Here is a 15204-nt window from a genome sequence, read left to right as displayed (position 1 = left end):
ATAACACTCACTGCAATGAGATGAACTTTACCTTTTCTTCATTGGAGAAACATTTTCAGTCGTAACTTCTGCCCACATATATGTGTTGGCGTTTAGCCTTTAATAATGTGAACACCCATACTTTGTCAATAACCATGCTATACAAGGCATCGAATATGTACAGCCTTTCAAAAAGAAAAAAAACCAATTCGAACCCTGAATAGATACTTGTTGATTAGTGTCTCTATATCACATGAGTCATTTAATGTAGTCGTTCAAGGAAGTTGAAAAAAAGAAAAAAAATCCTGGTTAAGGAATTGTAAAGCACGTGTTCATATGACATCTCGTATTTAAACAAGCAGATTTAAATCCTGATTAACAGTGTAAAACTCTTATATCAATGGACTTAATGACCACACAATGAATTATATTTCGACAACCTTATTCATTCCTACTTTTATACAAAGATTTCCCGAAAACCACAAAAAATAACAAAAATAGACAATAATGTTATAATTGTAATGTATATTTTATTTTTAACAACTTTTACCGCCACGAAATAAATCTAATTTCTTCCATGGAGATACATTTACCGCAGTGGGATAAACCTGACCTTTAATTCAATGGGGATACATTTACTGTTTTGAGATAAATCTGACCTTTCTTTCGAATGAGATACATTTACTGCAATGAGATACACCTGTTAGTCAAATTATACCTTTTCTTCGATGAAGATACACTTACAACAATGAGAGAAATCGTATCTTTCCTTCGATGAAGATACACTTACAACAATGAGAGAAATCTTATATTTTAGTTTCCATTCTTTATGCTATACATCAATTACTACATTTTCATAGAGTTGAACTTATAAACCAGTTAAGTACTGAAACATGTTTGTCACCAGTCAAATGAAACTATAAAAGTAAAACGCATGTAGATATAATTAATATTCAATTATACAATTTTTACAGTTTTAGGAACATAAACAGATGTTGTATGATTGTCAATAAAACAACTCGCCAGCAGTGACTAGATGAGATTAAACATTAAGAAAAAGATAATAACCGTACATGCCGTATGGTCTTTAACAAATAGCAAACATATACATCGTTAATAAGATATAGGTTGCTCAATGTAAATACAGCTGTTTCTCAAACCATCATGCCTCTTTTAGGGAGATCTAAAATATTCATGTAAAATTTATTTTGATTACATACTGGTTCCCATTTATGCTCTCTGTGTTCCGTCTCATAAAGACACGACTTGGTAATGTTAACAGTAAATACACATGTGCGTATTGTTTACATTGAAATATATGGTAACCCTTCCTGCGAGGTAGGGGTAGTTAAGAAAATTTTGTTATTTTAAACTCGGAAATGTTCAGGGCATATAAACGTTGAAAATAAGCCGCACAGCCCTATATTTTGACCTTTGAAAAAAAATGTAGTGCATATAAACTTTCAATTCTAGGATAAGATTTTTTTTCAAAAATTCTTAGTTTAGCCGTAAAAAAAGCATTATCAATATTTACAGACATATACATGCTATAAGAGGCACCGAAAATAAAAAGTTAAACAATTTATAGGAAAAACTTCATTCGATTCCTGGTCAAACAGTTGATTAATTACTACATGAGAGAAAAAAACTGTAAAGCACTTGTTAAGATGATGGCTTTTGTTATTTTTATTAAAACCAACAGATTAAAATCCTGATTAACAGTGTTACACACTTATAGCAAATGAATTTTACGTTATTGAACCATAACTGTAAGCAAAAATTTTCAAAACCCCACTCAATACATCAATTTCCCCAAAACCAAATGGAACAGTCCATTGAATGCTTTAAATGTTATCGATTGTACCAGATAAGCTTGATGCAAATGAACACGTATACTAGTGACACACTCTGTAGTACACTTTGTTTATGTTCGAACCACAAACAGAGAAATAACAGTAATGCGCTGTGGTATGTTAGCAGATGAGGAAAACAGTAAAAAGCTGCATTGATAATTCAAAGTTACATGTTAATATGAGTTTAAAAATTGAACGTACTATTGAGATAACTCAACACCTACATTCTGCTTCTCTATAACAACAACCACCAGAAAAAAAACCCACAAAAATGTTGACAAGTCACAGAAACACGATATGGTGGAATTTATCCAAATTAACGTTGGCACTTTTGTATTTTCCTGTTAGTACACAAATGTCTTGAAAACACTTTACAGAGTCTTTCACACAATAATAAAAAAATTAGAAAAAGATATACACCTGGAGCTGATCAATGTTTGCTCCTAGTATTATCCTTGTAAGTGAATCGCAGTGCAATGGCTGATTAGCTAAACGATGCACACACATAATAAACATTTTATCAATTGTAAGAACAAACACTTATGATACCATTATTGATGCTTAGTTTGGATTTAGTCTTTGTATTGTATGAAACATTTGAAAAAGAAAAAGAAGACGATCAACGTTATATACATCTTAATTATTTCGTATGACACGTGAAGTAAGACTAAAATATGTATATTTTATAATGTATATATAAATCGGAAATATGACAATTGTTATCATTCATTGATGTGTTTTGAGTTTTTGTTTACATCATATACCTTGAGACTTTTTGTTTCCCGTTTCCCCCAGAGTTCAGTATTTTGACCCACCCCCCTGTAATGAGAGAAATCTTCCCTTTCGTTCACCGGAGATACATTCATAAACAATTTTCACTCCTTCCAAACCACTTTTATGATTAAACGCTGTAGTTTTAGGAAGATGGAAACGAAAGAAGGAAAACGTCCTGAATGTTTTTACAATACTTGTCCTGTCTTTAACACTAGTTCAACAATACAGTAAGGAAATACAATTGTGTGAAGGTACAATTATGTTTTATCTTTAAGTTTGTTTCTGTTCTTTTGTTATGCCATATATCAAATATTATATTTTCAGATCGTTGAACGTATAAACCGGTTAATAACTGGATAGGATAATAGAAAAATGTTTGTCACCTGTCAAATAAAACTATTAAAGGAAAACGCATGTAGATATAAATAATATTTGATTAAACAGTTTTTACAGTTTTTAGAAACATAAACAGATGTGTTATGACTGTCAATGAAACAACTCTCCAGCAGTGACAACATGATATGGAATTTAAACAAATATAGGTCACCGTGAGGCCTTCACCAATGAGCACACCAATACCGAGTAAATAAGCTATAAAAGGCCCCGAAAATAAAAATGTAAAACAGTTCAAAGGAAAAACGTTTCACTTAAGGTAAGGTTTGCGTACACAGGGAGATAACTCGAATTCAAATAATTGAAAAAAGGAGGGGACCCGCCATTTTGAATCGCTTTGATTAAACAATGTTTGATAACTACAATATTATCGAAAATAAAACAACATCTACCTCATAATCGTCGTTTTGATGTAATTTTATCAAAATTTGAATCGTACAAGTAACGTTATGACCTTCAGTTTGTTAGATTTCATTTATATGACGTCACGTTTAGCCATAACGTCTTTGTGCAAAAACAATTCTTGAAGTTTCGCGGAGTTTTATTTTTTTCATAAATGTACATTTTTATGCCCCCGCCATAGCAAAGGGGGCATTGAGTTATATCCTTGTCTGTTTGTACGTTGATCCGAATGTACGTATCATAGCGTATGTCTGTTTTTCCAAAATTAGTTTCCATTCTCTAACTTTAGTCTTCCTCAACCAACTGATATAAAACTTATGCACAATGCTTTTTGTCACAAAACCACAGAATAGATTTGAATTCTGATGTCGTCTCTTTGACCGTTCTAGATTTATGAATGGTCGGACAGTGAATACCTTTCTTCATTCTCCTGTCCCAATTCTCTTGTCTCCCCCCATAAAACCTATAAAAAAAAACAACTAATGTATGGGAAGCTGATTTCAGTAGAAATCGGTCTAATTACTTGTGTTTTTATGGCTTGTCCCCGTCTTGTCCTTTCACAAGATAGAAGTGTTGTGTATTCTGCTTCAAGAACCCCGGTAACTTTTTCACTGACTGTCAAGCTGTCTTTTTATTGAATTTGTAAGTCTGATGCACGCCGTTTCCGATTTTTTATACAGTATAAATACAAATTATAGACACGCAGGATTGAATAAAAAACGGCACATTTTTGTGACACTTTAAGTCAATTTAGTTGGTCTTTTCCGCAAATACGCACACAACCCACACGTTTACATCATTCGAAATGTATTTTATTTTTATCAATCAATTTACAACTGACGGCGTGTTCTAATAGTATCTTTCTATGGATGCATTAAGACACATCTATTGTATTGTGATGTCCTGAACATGCCTGAAGTATTTGCCACTGGACATTTTACAACCTCTAATCAAACAAACTTCTATGCATATCAGTCAACTTTGAATTAATTTATCTAAAAACAAGGATGGTAATATGTGTCTCTACACACGGACTTACTATAAAATCCGGGAAATTGTTAGTTTTTAAGCTTTCTCCTTATATAAGAGATCATAATAAAGTAGTGACGACGCTCGGAGTATTTTTATGAGGTCGTTTTCTGAATTTTTCGTTTCTGTTCTCCAACTTTAGTTTGCTGTTACCAAATGTTATAAAATTTATACGTTATGTTTTTTAATGTTTCATGTTTATGTAAGAGGGGGCAACATCAGTGTCCATAGACACATTATCCATTTATTCCAAGCTCTAACGTATTATTTCTTTGTGTGATGCATTATAACCGGAATAACATAACTGTGGTTGAAGAGTAGCCACAATGAATTTTGATTTGATGGTCGCAAATTTCCGTTTTACTGTCTCCCCTACGCGGGGATTTTAAAACTGCATTTGCGAACATCATATTGCAAATTGACGATGGGTATTCCTCAACTACAGTGCCATTACTCCTGTGAACTTCATTGAACTGATTTCAATTTATTGAAATGTGAAAGATTTTCATATTACAGGTCTACATAACTGCATTTCTTATTTTAAATATCAACAATACATATACGGCTGGTCATTTGTATTTCAAGGCTATCGTCTGTTTCGTCTTTAAACATGTATAAGGAGCATGTAGTTTGTTTGTTTGGTCAAAGACCCCAAATCGGAACATCATGTGTAACAATTGGACAAATAATACCAGTAATCTTATATTTCTCCCGCAAGGCTTTCCCCTGCTTAGTCATAAATGTTTGATCATATCTGAATAACATTTGTTGATGTCTAGATTTAAATGAATGGAATAAACACGGCTGATGTAAATGACTTTACTATAGTCAAAACTGATGTCATTTCTTCCAATTGCTGCATACAAACAATTTACCAAATATGGGGCAATGAAGCAATTTTCATTACTTTTAATGGCAATTTGAATTCTTTTCTAAGATTTAAAATATTACAGTTTGAAGCACTGAAAGAATATAAGTGTTTCCTTCAAAATCAGAGTCTTGTACATGTATTAATACACAAGTATGACCAAAGTTAAACACCTCCCCTTCCAACTGATAGTTGTGGGCATAAAAGTTAAGAGACGACATCAAAAGTTTAATGTAGGATAAAAGAAAAAACTTAATTCCCACAGTTTGTTCACTGACCATCCCCCTCCCCCTCATAACTTAATTTAGGAAATTGATTAACCGATATGGATATATGTAAAATCGATGTCAAATTAACAAAACTTGCAGCAACTTTTATCCCCCCCCCACCCCCAAACTATTTGAATTAAGTCTTTTATCCTACATTGATCTTTTGATGTCATCCCTTTTAAAGTTAATCACTGTTTTCTCTCATTGATTATGGTCAATCCCAAAGTGTTACAAGACAAATTGATTCTCTATAAAAAGATGCTATTAAAGATGATTTGTTTTTTGCAAATCAACAAAAAAAATATTTATGTGTTTTACAGAAATGACAGATAAACACATATAACGGCCATTTCCGTAAAACGGAATTCGGGGACATACCAATTTTATTAGCTCATTATAATCCAAATAGTTAATTTCTTCAGTTCACAGTTCTTTTACAAAAACGGTGGACCCGGAAAAGGGATATTTTTGGCTCTTTGTTGCCATGGCAACGGGTTTTTTTTTAACCCAAAAATTAAAAAATCTTGTTTTTAGGAATTTTTTTATGATATTTTTAATTAAAATTTATTATTAATGAAGGGACCACACTTATTTATACATGTTTTATTTAGTTTTATTTTTTTTATAGTCACTCGCATACATTTTTATTTCAGAAGAATTCAAATACAATTTTCACTAGAAATCGTAAAAATCGGAATTTTGAGCTTTTCACCTGAAAAAACGGGACGGGCGATGTTCGATTTATTTTCATTAAATGATTGGGTAGTCCTCCCTGAACAAATTCTGTATCATATTGATATAATATCACTAAGAAAAAAATCCAGGTTTCATGCAAACCTTACCTTAAGTCCTGAATACATTTTTGTTGCTGACTAACTCACTACCACTTGAACTAATTTAAGCATTCATTTAAGGAAGTCAAGGAAAGAGAACGAGTTGTAAAGCCTTTTTTCAGATGATTTATAGTATTGCTTTGTTAAAAACAAAGAGATGAACAGTTATTGATAAACAGGGTAAAACACTTATAACAATGGATTATAACGGACATTTAAGCAAAGCTGTATGAAACATCGTTCGAAACCCCACTCCATTCTTACTTGTATACATACACGTCCATAAAACCTCATGCACATGTAACAATGAATGCTTTATTTCTTATCCTTTTAACTGATAATGATAACCTTTATGTAAATATACACGTGAAATATTGCCACACATTTTAGTAGATTTTGTTCATGTTCAAACCAGTAACAGAGAAATAACAATAATGAAATCACAGAAAATGAAGACAAACAGTATGCAGCCGTCATAATAATTCAAAGTGAAATTTGAGTTAAACAAATGAACAATATATTGAGATAGTTCACTACATACATTTCTGCTTTTCTGCAAAAAAACGACCACTAGAAAAAATACACGACTGACCAGACACAGAAACAAGATATAGTGGAGTTTAGCCAAATTAACGTTGGCACTCTTCTATTTTCTTGTAAGTACATTGTACAGAACATCTCATTATAAACAATCAAAACGTTAAAGAAATGATATAACTCTCGAGCTCATCAAGGTTTGTTCCTGGTATTATCCTTGTAAGTTAATCACAATGTACATACTTAACACTATATCAATAGTAAGGAGAAACACGCATAATACCATTACTGATGCTGAGCTTGGATGAAGACTTTCTTTTATGAAACATTTCGAAACAAAAAGGAGATGACCGACGATCTATATATCTCAATAACACAAAACAAATGTATTGTAGATGTAATAGATGTGGTATGCGTACCAATGAGACAACTCTCCATCCAAGTCACAATATATAAAGGTAAACCATTGTAAGTCAAGGTACGGTCTTCAACACGGAGCTTAGGCTCACACGGTTTAGCAAGGTATAAAGGGTCCAGAAATTTACTAGTGTTAAACCATAAAAACGGGAAAGACAACGGTCTAATTCATATAAAAACAGGAAACTAGAAACACTTATTAACAACATAAACAAACAACAACCACTGAACATAAGATTTTTGACTTAGGACAGGTGCACACATTTGCAGCGGGATTAAACGTTGTAATGGTACCAAACCTTCTCTCTTTTCTGAAACAGTAGTATAACATCACAACATAGAAAACCACACTATAATTTATCAATTGGAATGACTTTACTCAATCAGAAAACAATGTGACACAATTACGTACACTATGAACGAATTAAGTTGAGCTGAGATACACTGTAAATACAGAGTTAATAATTTTTAATTGTGATGAAACGTGAAGTAAGACTAAAATATCCATATTTTCTTATTGAAATAAATCAGGAATATGACAATTGTTATCCATTCATTTGATTTGTATGAGCTTTTGATTTTAGAATTTACTTAGAGACTTTTTTTCAGTTCTCCCTTGAGTTCAGTATTTTGATTTCCCCCTAGAATAAGAGAAACCTTCCATTTAGTTCAATGGAGTTACCTTTACGGTTGTAACTCCTGCCCACGACACCACTTCTATGATTTAACGCTGTAGTTTTAAAAAGATGTAAACGAAAAGAAGAAAAATGTCCTGCAGGAAATTTACGTTTATTTATCTGTGTTTAACACTAGTTCAACAATACATTGAGGAAAAACAATTGTGGGAATGTACAATTATGTTTATTTTTATGTTAGTTTCCGTTCTTTTGTAATGCTATACATAAAATATTATGTTTTCAGAGCGTTGAACTTATAAACTGGTCAATAACTGACACGTATAACAGCAAAATGCGTCTCACTAGACAAATAAATCTATTAAAGGAAAACGCATGTAGATATAAATAATATTCGATTAAATAGTTTTTACAATTTTAGGAACATAAACAGATGTGGTATGATTGTCAATGAAACAACTCGCCAGCAGTGACTACATGAGATACAATATTAACAATAAATAAGTAACCGTATGGTCTTTAAAAATAGTAAACATATACCGCGTTAATAAGGTATTAGAGGCACCGAAAATAAAAATGTAAAACATGTTAAAGGAAAAAAAAAATCATTGGATTCCTTGATAAACAGTTTTTGCTTGGTACCTCAATATTACTTGAATTATTTAAAGTAGTCGTTTAAGGAAGCTCAAAAAAATGAGACCAATAAACTTCCTGGTTAAAGAAACGTAAAGCACTTAACCAATACGTCCAAGTTATAGACAATGATTGTAAACTAAGCTAGTTCACGCATAATCTAGCAAAAGAAAAGAGAAGGTGCTCAATTGTAAAAAAAACGTATCTAGAACTTGCACATTGTGGGATTTCTTGTTTTTATCATTGACTTTCGAAAAGATAAGCATTTTGCATTTACTCATTTAAGACTTAACTATATGGATATCTAAGAAAATTCCCCTCGATTGTGTTTGTATAAGGGTGATTGTCATTAAGTTCATCTTTCCATGTGTTATGCGTAGTTTTAACACTTTTATTATCTTTGGTTTTGTAATGTTTGGCATTGGCTAAGTAATGTCAAAAAGTTATGAGAATATTTAGACATTAGTTATGTACAGCATGATGTGATATCTTCATATGTTTTAACTGTTCAGTCATCATCGGTTTTCTTATTAATCATTGTTAATTGAAGATTAACAATTTGGTATCCTCTTGTGTTTAGTCAGGGAACACTTTTGTAATGAATGAAAAAAAGACCAATAAAATAAAACAATATTTGAATTCGAAGTCAAATAAATAAATAAGTATATAAAAACAGTATTTTATTGAAAATATGTTTTTGTTATATGTTTATTTACAATATGCTTTTAAACGAAACATATTCTTTCAATATATATATTTGTTAAGGACGCTAAACTCCTGTACGTGATCTGGTTTTGCGGAATGAATGAAATGTTCGACTATTTATGCACTAGACATGTAGGTAACTCGATAAAACATGTATATTTATTTTGTCCTAAAAAATCATAGCAAGGTTCACGAATACATTCTTATTGCAGCGATACAAATTTGATTTAGATGTTTAAAAGTCTTGATTTCCTTTTGTCTGCTGAACTGCATATACCATCATCCCATTGCAAGGCTTCATCATAATAACGAAAAGCTGCGTCTGTATCATCGGATATCTCACAACATACTCCAATTAGTGTTAAACAATTAGAAAATGAATCAGTTGACACATAATATGGTACACGTAAATTACGTAATACATTTTGTCTGTTGAAAGTATCACCAATATGATGATAGCATAGAAATCTGAGAAAGTGAAACATTATAATAGGTGGTATTTCAAAGTGCTTGTCTTCTACCTCCAGCTCTAGTTCTTTTGGGATTAATGATGAGTGCTTTAAGTACAATATATTATCTACAACAGCTGTTTTCATCCTGACATTAAGTGACATTGAATGTACATTATGTCTGTAATTATCTATATCTGCTTCACTGTAGTCGGCTTTGTTTTTCGATACCATGTCGTGTGACAATTTTGATAGCACATACTCCGTAAGTCTAAGTGTTATATTGTATTGTTCTGTGACATAATAAAACGACGCGTATAACAACCAACCTGTGACAGCATCCCTCTGTATACCGTCATGTAAATGTCTATGATAACGTTTGCGTATCTTATAATTTGTATTCATTGTTTTTAGTGATGGTAATAATTGTGCAGCATATTGACTGATGGTAGCATGATGATACTTACAAACACCGATATTAAATGTAGACTGTTCAGAATTTTGTAAAGATTCAATAAATGTTAGAACATTATAATTTTTTGTAAGATTTGACATGGTTAACGTATTATTCGCCGTAATATCAGAAATTCTGTAAAACAGGAAGTCTAACATTATTACTGATTGGTCACTGTGTTTACTATATGGCGGATAACAACTTATATTACATGTATAAGAATGAAATAAATTCTGCATCAATCCACTGATTCCCCTATTCTTTATACTATTCAGTACACTGATTAGGGATGTATTGTTATAGTGATTGATCTTTCCTAAAAACATGTTATGTTCAGGTATGAAATAGTTTGGACAGTAACAGTTGTTTACCCATGATATCAGTTTATTTAGGCAAAGAAAAAAACAAACAAACAATTTAGGTAATTGAAATGTGTCAATATCAACTTCCTCTGAGACCCAAAATAAAGCCGTCTTCATAAAGTAAGAACACAACAAATCTTTTACATCGTCGTGTGTGTTTACGATACGTTTTAATGTTAATTTAAGAAGACCGTAACACAAGAGTTGGGTGAAATTAAACGAATGCACAAGTTGTTTTTCTGCCACAGAGAAAGATATTCTCCATAATAAATTACAATTTGGCATATACCTGGGTCCAATAGCTACAAACAGACATCCGTAATGTATTATCCGGTCAATAATGACATTAGGGGGCCATTGCCGTCGATAACGCAATGTCCATGACATAGCAAGGTATGGAAAATATGTACTTCTAAGGCAAAATGCAATATCCACAGTTTGATTTTTATCTGATAAGCAGGGACCGTGTGTTGATAAATCCTGGGGAATGGTCTGCTTCATACGATTTATAAAGTTGGTTGTTGATAAGTATTGACCTGTTTGTGTACTGACAATACATTCCTTAGATACACATTTATTCGTCCTTGCCCCTGCTGCTATCAATCTGAGTCTAGTAAATCCAGGGTGATCAGTATCTGTCTCCATAACAAATTCAGTACGTTGTACTGGACATTTCATAATCCTGTCAATATGTGTCACATTTACTACATCATCGACAATCATTATATCTGTGTCACTTCCTGGTAAATTCAGCCCTTCCGCTAAACTCCCACTGGATATATGTGTTACATTTTCGTTATTTGCATTGCATATTTTATCATGTAAGACAAACAGAAGTTGTCTATTACGTATGTCTATTTCAGTACCTACTGTTCTTATAAGGTGTTTAACTAATTGGTTTTCTATAGAATCATTTTCAGTCCAAGACAAATACTCTATAAAATAAATAAAGAAATATAAATATACTTCTCCATAATTAAATTGTATAATGACGTTCGTAATATATAGGAACATACCCAGATATAGGTTATACAATGACAAGAATGGCATCTTACAACCAATTGAACAAAACTGTATTGTTGGATATTTCGCCTCTGGCGTATCATCGGCCTATTACTTAACATGAAGATGAAGATATATCATTCCGTAGTTGGTAGTAAATGTTATTGTGATACAATGTAAATGTTATTTGGAATGGAAGCTTTTCTACAAAAAGAATATGTACTACTATTGGCATCATTGAATAAACATGTGTTAGAAATGTAAGCAGTACAATGTATAATGTTGAGCAACTGTTTTCATCCAAATACTACCTAGAAGAGGTATTACAGAGATGAATATCTCGTTTTGAATTTCCTTCGAGGTCAAAATTTTAATGTTTTTCATGTTAGTGTTATGGGGGATTTTTTTGTATTTGTACATAGATATGAGAACATGTGGCATAAGTGCCAATGAGACAACTCTTGATTCAAGTCACAATTTGTAAAAAAACCCATTATACTTGTATTTTTGTCCATCTGATGAGTTAAGCCTTTTTCAACTGATTTTTATAGTTCGTTCTTATGTTGTACTGTTATACCACTGTCCCAGGTTAGGTAGAGGGTTGGGATCCCACTAACATGTTTAACCCCGCCACATTATTTATGTATGTGTCTGTCCCAAGTTAGGAGCCTGTAAATCAGTGGTTGTCGTTCGTTTATGTGTTACATATTTGTTTTTCGTTCATTTTGTTTTACTTAAATAAGGCAGTCAGTTTTCTCGTTTGAATTGTTTTACATTGTCTTATCGGGGTCTTTTATAGCTGACTCTGCGATATGGGCTTTGCTCATTGTTGAAGGCCGTACGGTGACCTATAGTTGTTAATGTCTGTGTTATTTTGGTCTTTTGTTGATAGTTGTCTGATTGGCAATCATACCACATTTTCCTTGTTATATTATAGGTCAAAGTACGGTCTTCAACAATGACGTTTGCCTCACATCGAACAGTAAGCTGTAAAAGAGGGACGAAAGATACCAAAGGGACAGTCAAACTCATCAATCTAAAACAAACTGACAACGCCATGGCTAAAAATGAAAAAGACAAGCAAACAACAGCACACATGACACAACATAGAAAACTAAAGAATAAAAAACATGAACCCCACCAAAAAAACCAGGGGTGATCTCAGGTACTCCGAAAGGGTAAGCAGATCCTGCTCCACATGTGGCACCCGTCGTGTTGCTTATGTGATAACAAATCCGGTAAAATAGTCCAATTCGGTAGGTCACATTCATGAAAGGAAAGGGGATTGTAGTTACGACGTAAGGAACATATCCAATATCATTTGTGAAACGGTTATTCCATAACGGTCAACCAACTCGTGATGGCGTCCGTAAAATTTACGAAGGGATGATTTCAACTTCACCATTTGGAACTCTTGGTTTAATAGCTTCCTTGTGAGCAGCAACCCTCTATCAAGAAAATCATGATAGGAAATGCAAGCACGGGAATATCGTATCAATTGGGAGATATATACCCCGTATGCAGGTGCTGCTGGAATGTTGCTACTTGGAAATGGAAAGTTCACAATTGGAAAGCTGAAATCATCTCTTTTGTCTTAAATTTTTGTTTTCAACCGACCCTCATTGTCAATTTCTAGATGTAAGTCAAGATATGAGGCCGACTTAGCTGTATATGTAGTGTCCTTTATCTCTAGCTCGATGGGATAGATGTGTTCCACATAGTCACCAAATTTCGAATTATTTAGTGAAAGAACATCATCTATATAGCAGAAAGTAGAGTTAAATGATATTGCTAACTTCTTATCTTTCTTCTTAAGAAGTTCCTGCATGAAGTCAGCCTCATAATAATAAAGAAACAAGTCGGCAAGTAGAAGGGCACAGTTTGTTCCTATTGGAATGTCGACAGTCTGTTGAAAAACACGTCCTCCGAACGTAACAAATATGTTGTCAATCAAGAAATCAAGCATCTTGATAATATCAGTTTCAGAGAATGTTTTGTTTGAATCAGAGTGATCCTTTACAAAGTATGATTTATCCCTCCCTAAGACAAGATACTTGTATCTTCGTTGGCCATTCTTTTTTGTAAAGAACCCCAGCACATATTAGTGTAAAACTTGTCAAACAAAAAAATCAACAGTCCAATCTATACAAAAAGCTAGAAAGAAGAAATATGGCGTTGTCAACTTATTACAATAATCAAACGTTTGATGGTTTTTTCATAATAATGTTAAACAAAACAATAGATTGGTTTGATAAGAAAAAATAAACAAACAAACAATAAATAAGTATGATGATACACAAAGACAAAAAACAACACAAATTATATGGTCTTGACTCTGTTTGTCTATGACTTATGGTTCTAGATTAACACATGTTTTTGTTGCAATCTTTCAAGATTATTGCTATTTTTGTTCTACATCAAAATTTAAGACACACTACTCTCTATTTTGTGACAGAAATTAAAAAAAAGTAATTACATGTACCTTTATTGCAGTCTATACAATTATCTAAGTAATCCAGATATTCATTTGAAGCTTTGTCAGGATATCTAAGATTCAGTATCCAGTTTTCGTGTGTTTTTCTTCTATCTAAACAATCTTTATACATTCGTTCAAACTGTCTGATTGTCAATCCGAAAACATCATTTGAGATAACGATTCCTCCATCATCAGCCTGGTAAACCAATGGGGTGTATTTGCGCTTTCCACGGTAAGGAAAACGTTTAACCCCATATGTCTTCCAGTATGTAAATTTTCTTATTCCAATCAAATGCTTTTTGTCATCATTTGCCTGGTCCATGATGAATCTAAAAAAAGAAATTATCAAAGTTGAAATCATAAACTAACATTATTTTATAAGAGCAGTGTATTCGAGATGTGACAGCCCTGTTCGATATTTTTCATCATGAATTAATTTAACTCTTTCATTAAATGCCCTGTGCCAATTCAGGAAAATGGCCATTGTTACATGAAAGTTTGTTTATCTGTGTGCTACGTTTCGGTGTTGTGTCTCTGTTGTGTCATAGTTTTTTTTTATATTTGATACGTTTTCTCTCAGTTTTAGTTTGTTACGCGGATTTGTTTTTTCTCTCCATCGATTTATGAATTTTGGACAGCGGTATACTACTGCTACGTTTAATTAGACCGTGTTTCCATCGATGCCAAAAAGTGTGCAAAACTCGAAAAAACGGACAAAGTAATTCCCGGGTTTGATAAACCATGGTTTTACTAAATAAAAGAGTCGATATAAATATTGTTGTTTGATTTATTTATTTCTTGTTTTTTAACATCAATTTCAGTAATTTTGGTTTTTCATGAGGTTCATGTTTTATTGACATAAGACGCTGGCGGGCCTAGAAAGAACAACCGCACAGCTGACGGAACCAGAAAGAACCACAGAACTTCCGAATTCCGAATAGAACCAACGATCGGCCACATTACAATTGACAATGCTAGTGAATTAAGATTAGACTTTTCAAACTTTGTTCCTCTTAACATTGTGGATTGTTGAGAGGATACCAGCCTAAGAATGCGTTATGCTGCTAATCCAACTGATGTGGCTGATTTTCCAGGCATTATACTAATAAGTAAACTGCAGTTGCTGGTTATCCT

The 15204-nt window shown here is 32.7% G+C and overlaps 1 protein-coding gene across 1 annotated transcript; it reads right to left on the bottom strand.

Annotated features, from left to right (window-relative positions):
• Window positions 1–9295: 9295 nt before the first annotated feature.
• LOC143055170 (uncharacterized) lies at window positions 9296–14200 on the bottom strand. Its single transcript, XM_076228307.1, has 3 exons — window positions 14077–14200; window positions 11252–11527; window positions 9296–10681 (listed from the first exon to the last, which is right to left on the bottom strand). Exons 1-3 carry the CDS (start codon window positions 14198–14200, stop codon window positions 9555–9557), a joined length of 1527 nt encoding a protein of 508 aa, XP_076084422.1. The 3' UTR covers window positions 9296–9554.
• Window positions 14201–15204: the final 1004 nt, after the last annotated feature.

The sequence above is a fragment of the Mytilus galloprovincialis genome, chromosome 12 (assembly GCF_965363235.1).
Source record: "Mytilus galloprovincialis chromosome 12, xbMytGall1.hap1.1, whole genome shotgun sequence".
Classification (NCBI taxonomy): domain Eukaryota; kingdom Metazoa; phylum Mollusca; class Bivalvia; order Mytilida; family Mytilidae; genus Mytilus; species Mytilus galloprovincialis.
Note: the sequence above shows the minus strand (reverse complement) of the source record. Positions and strands in the feature narration are given on the sequence as shown.

What these genes read in the sequence shown, in the direction of transcription:
- LOC143055170 (XM_076228307.1), bottom strand. Translation starts at nt 14,200, where the DNA reads ATGTATAAAGATTGTTTAGATAGAAGAAAAACACACGAAAACTGGATA. An exon ending in TTGTATAGACTGCAATAAAG is followed by an intron (nt 11,528 to 14,076) that starts GTACATGTAATT and finishes TTTATTTTATAG; the next exon opens with AGTATTTGTCTTGGACTGAA. An exon ending in TATGAAATGTCCAGTACAAC is followed by an intron (nt 10,682 to 11,251) that starts GTACTGAATTTG and finishes TTTGGGTCTCAG; the next exon opens with AGGAAGTTGATATTGACACA.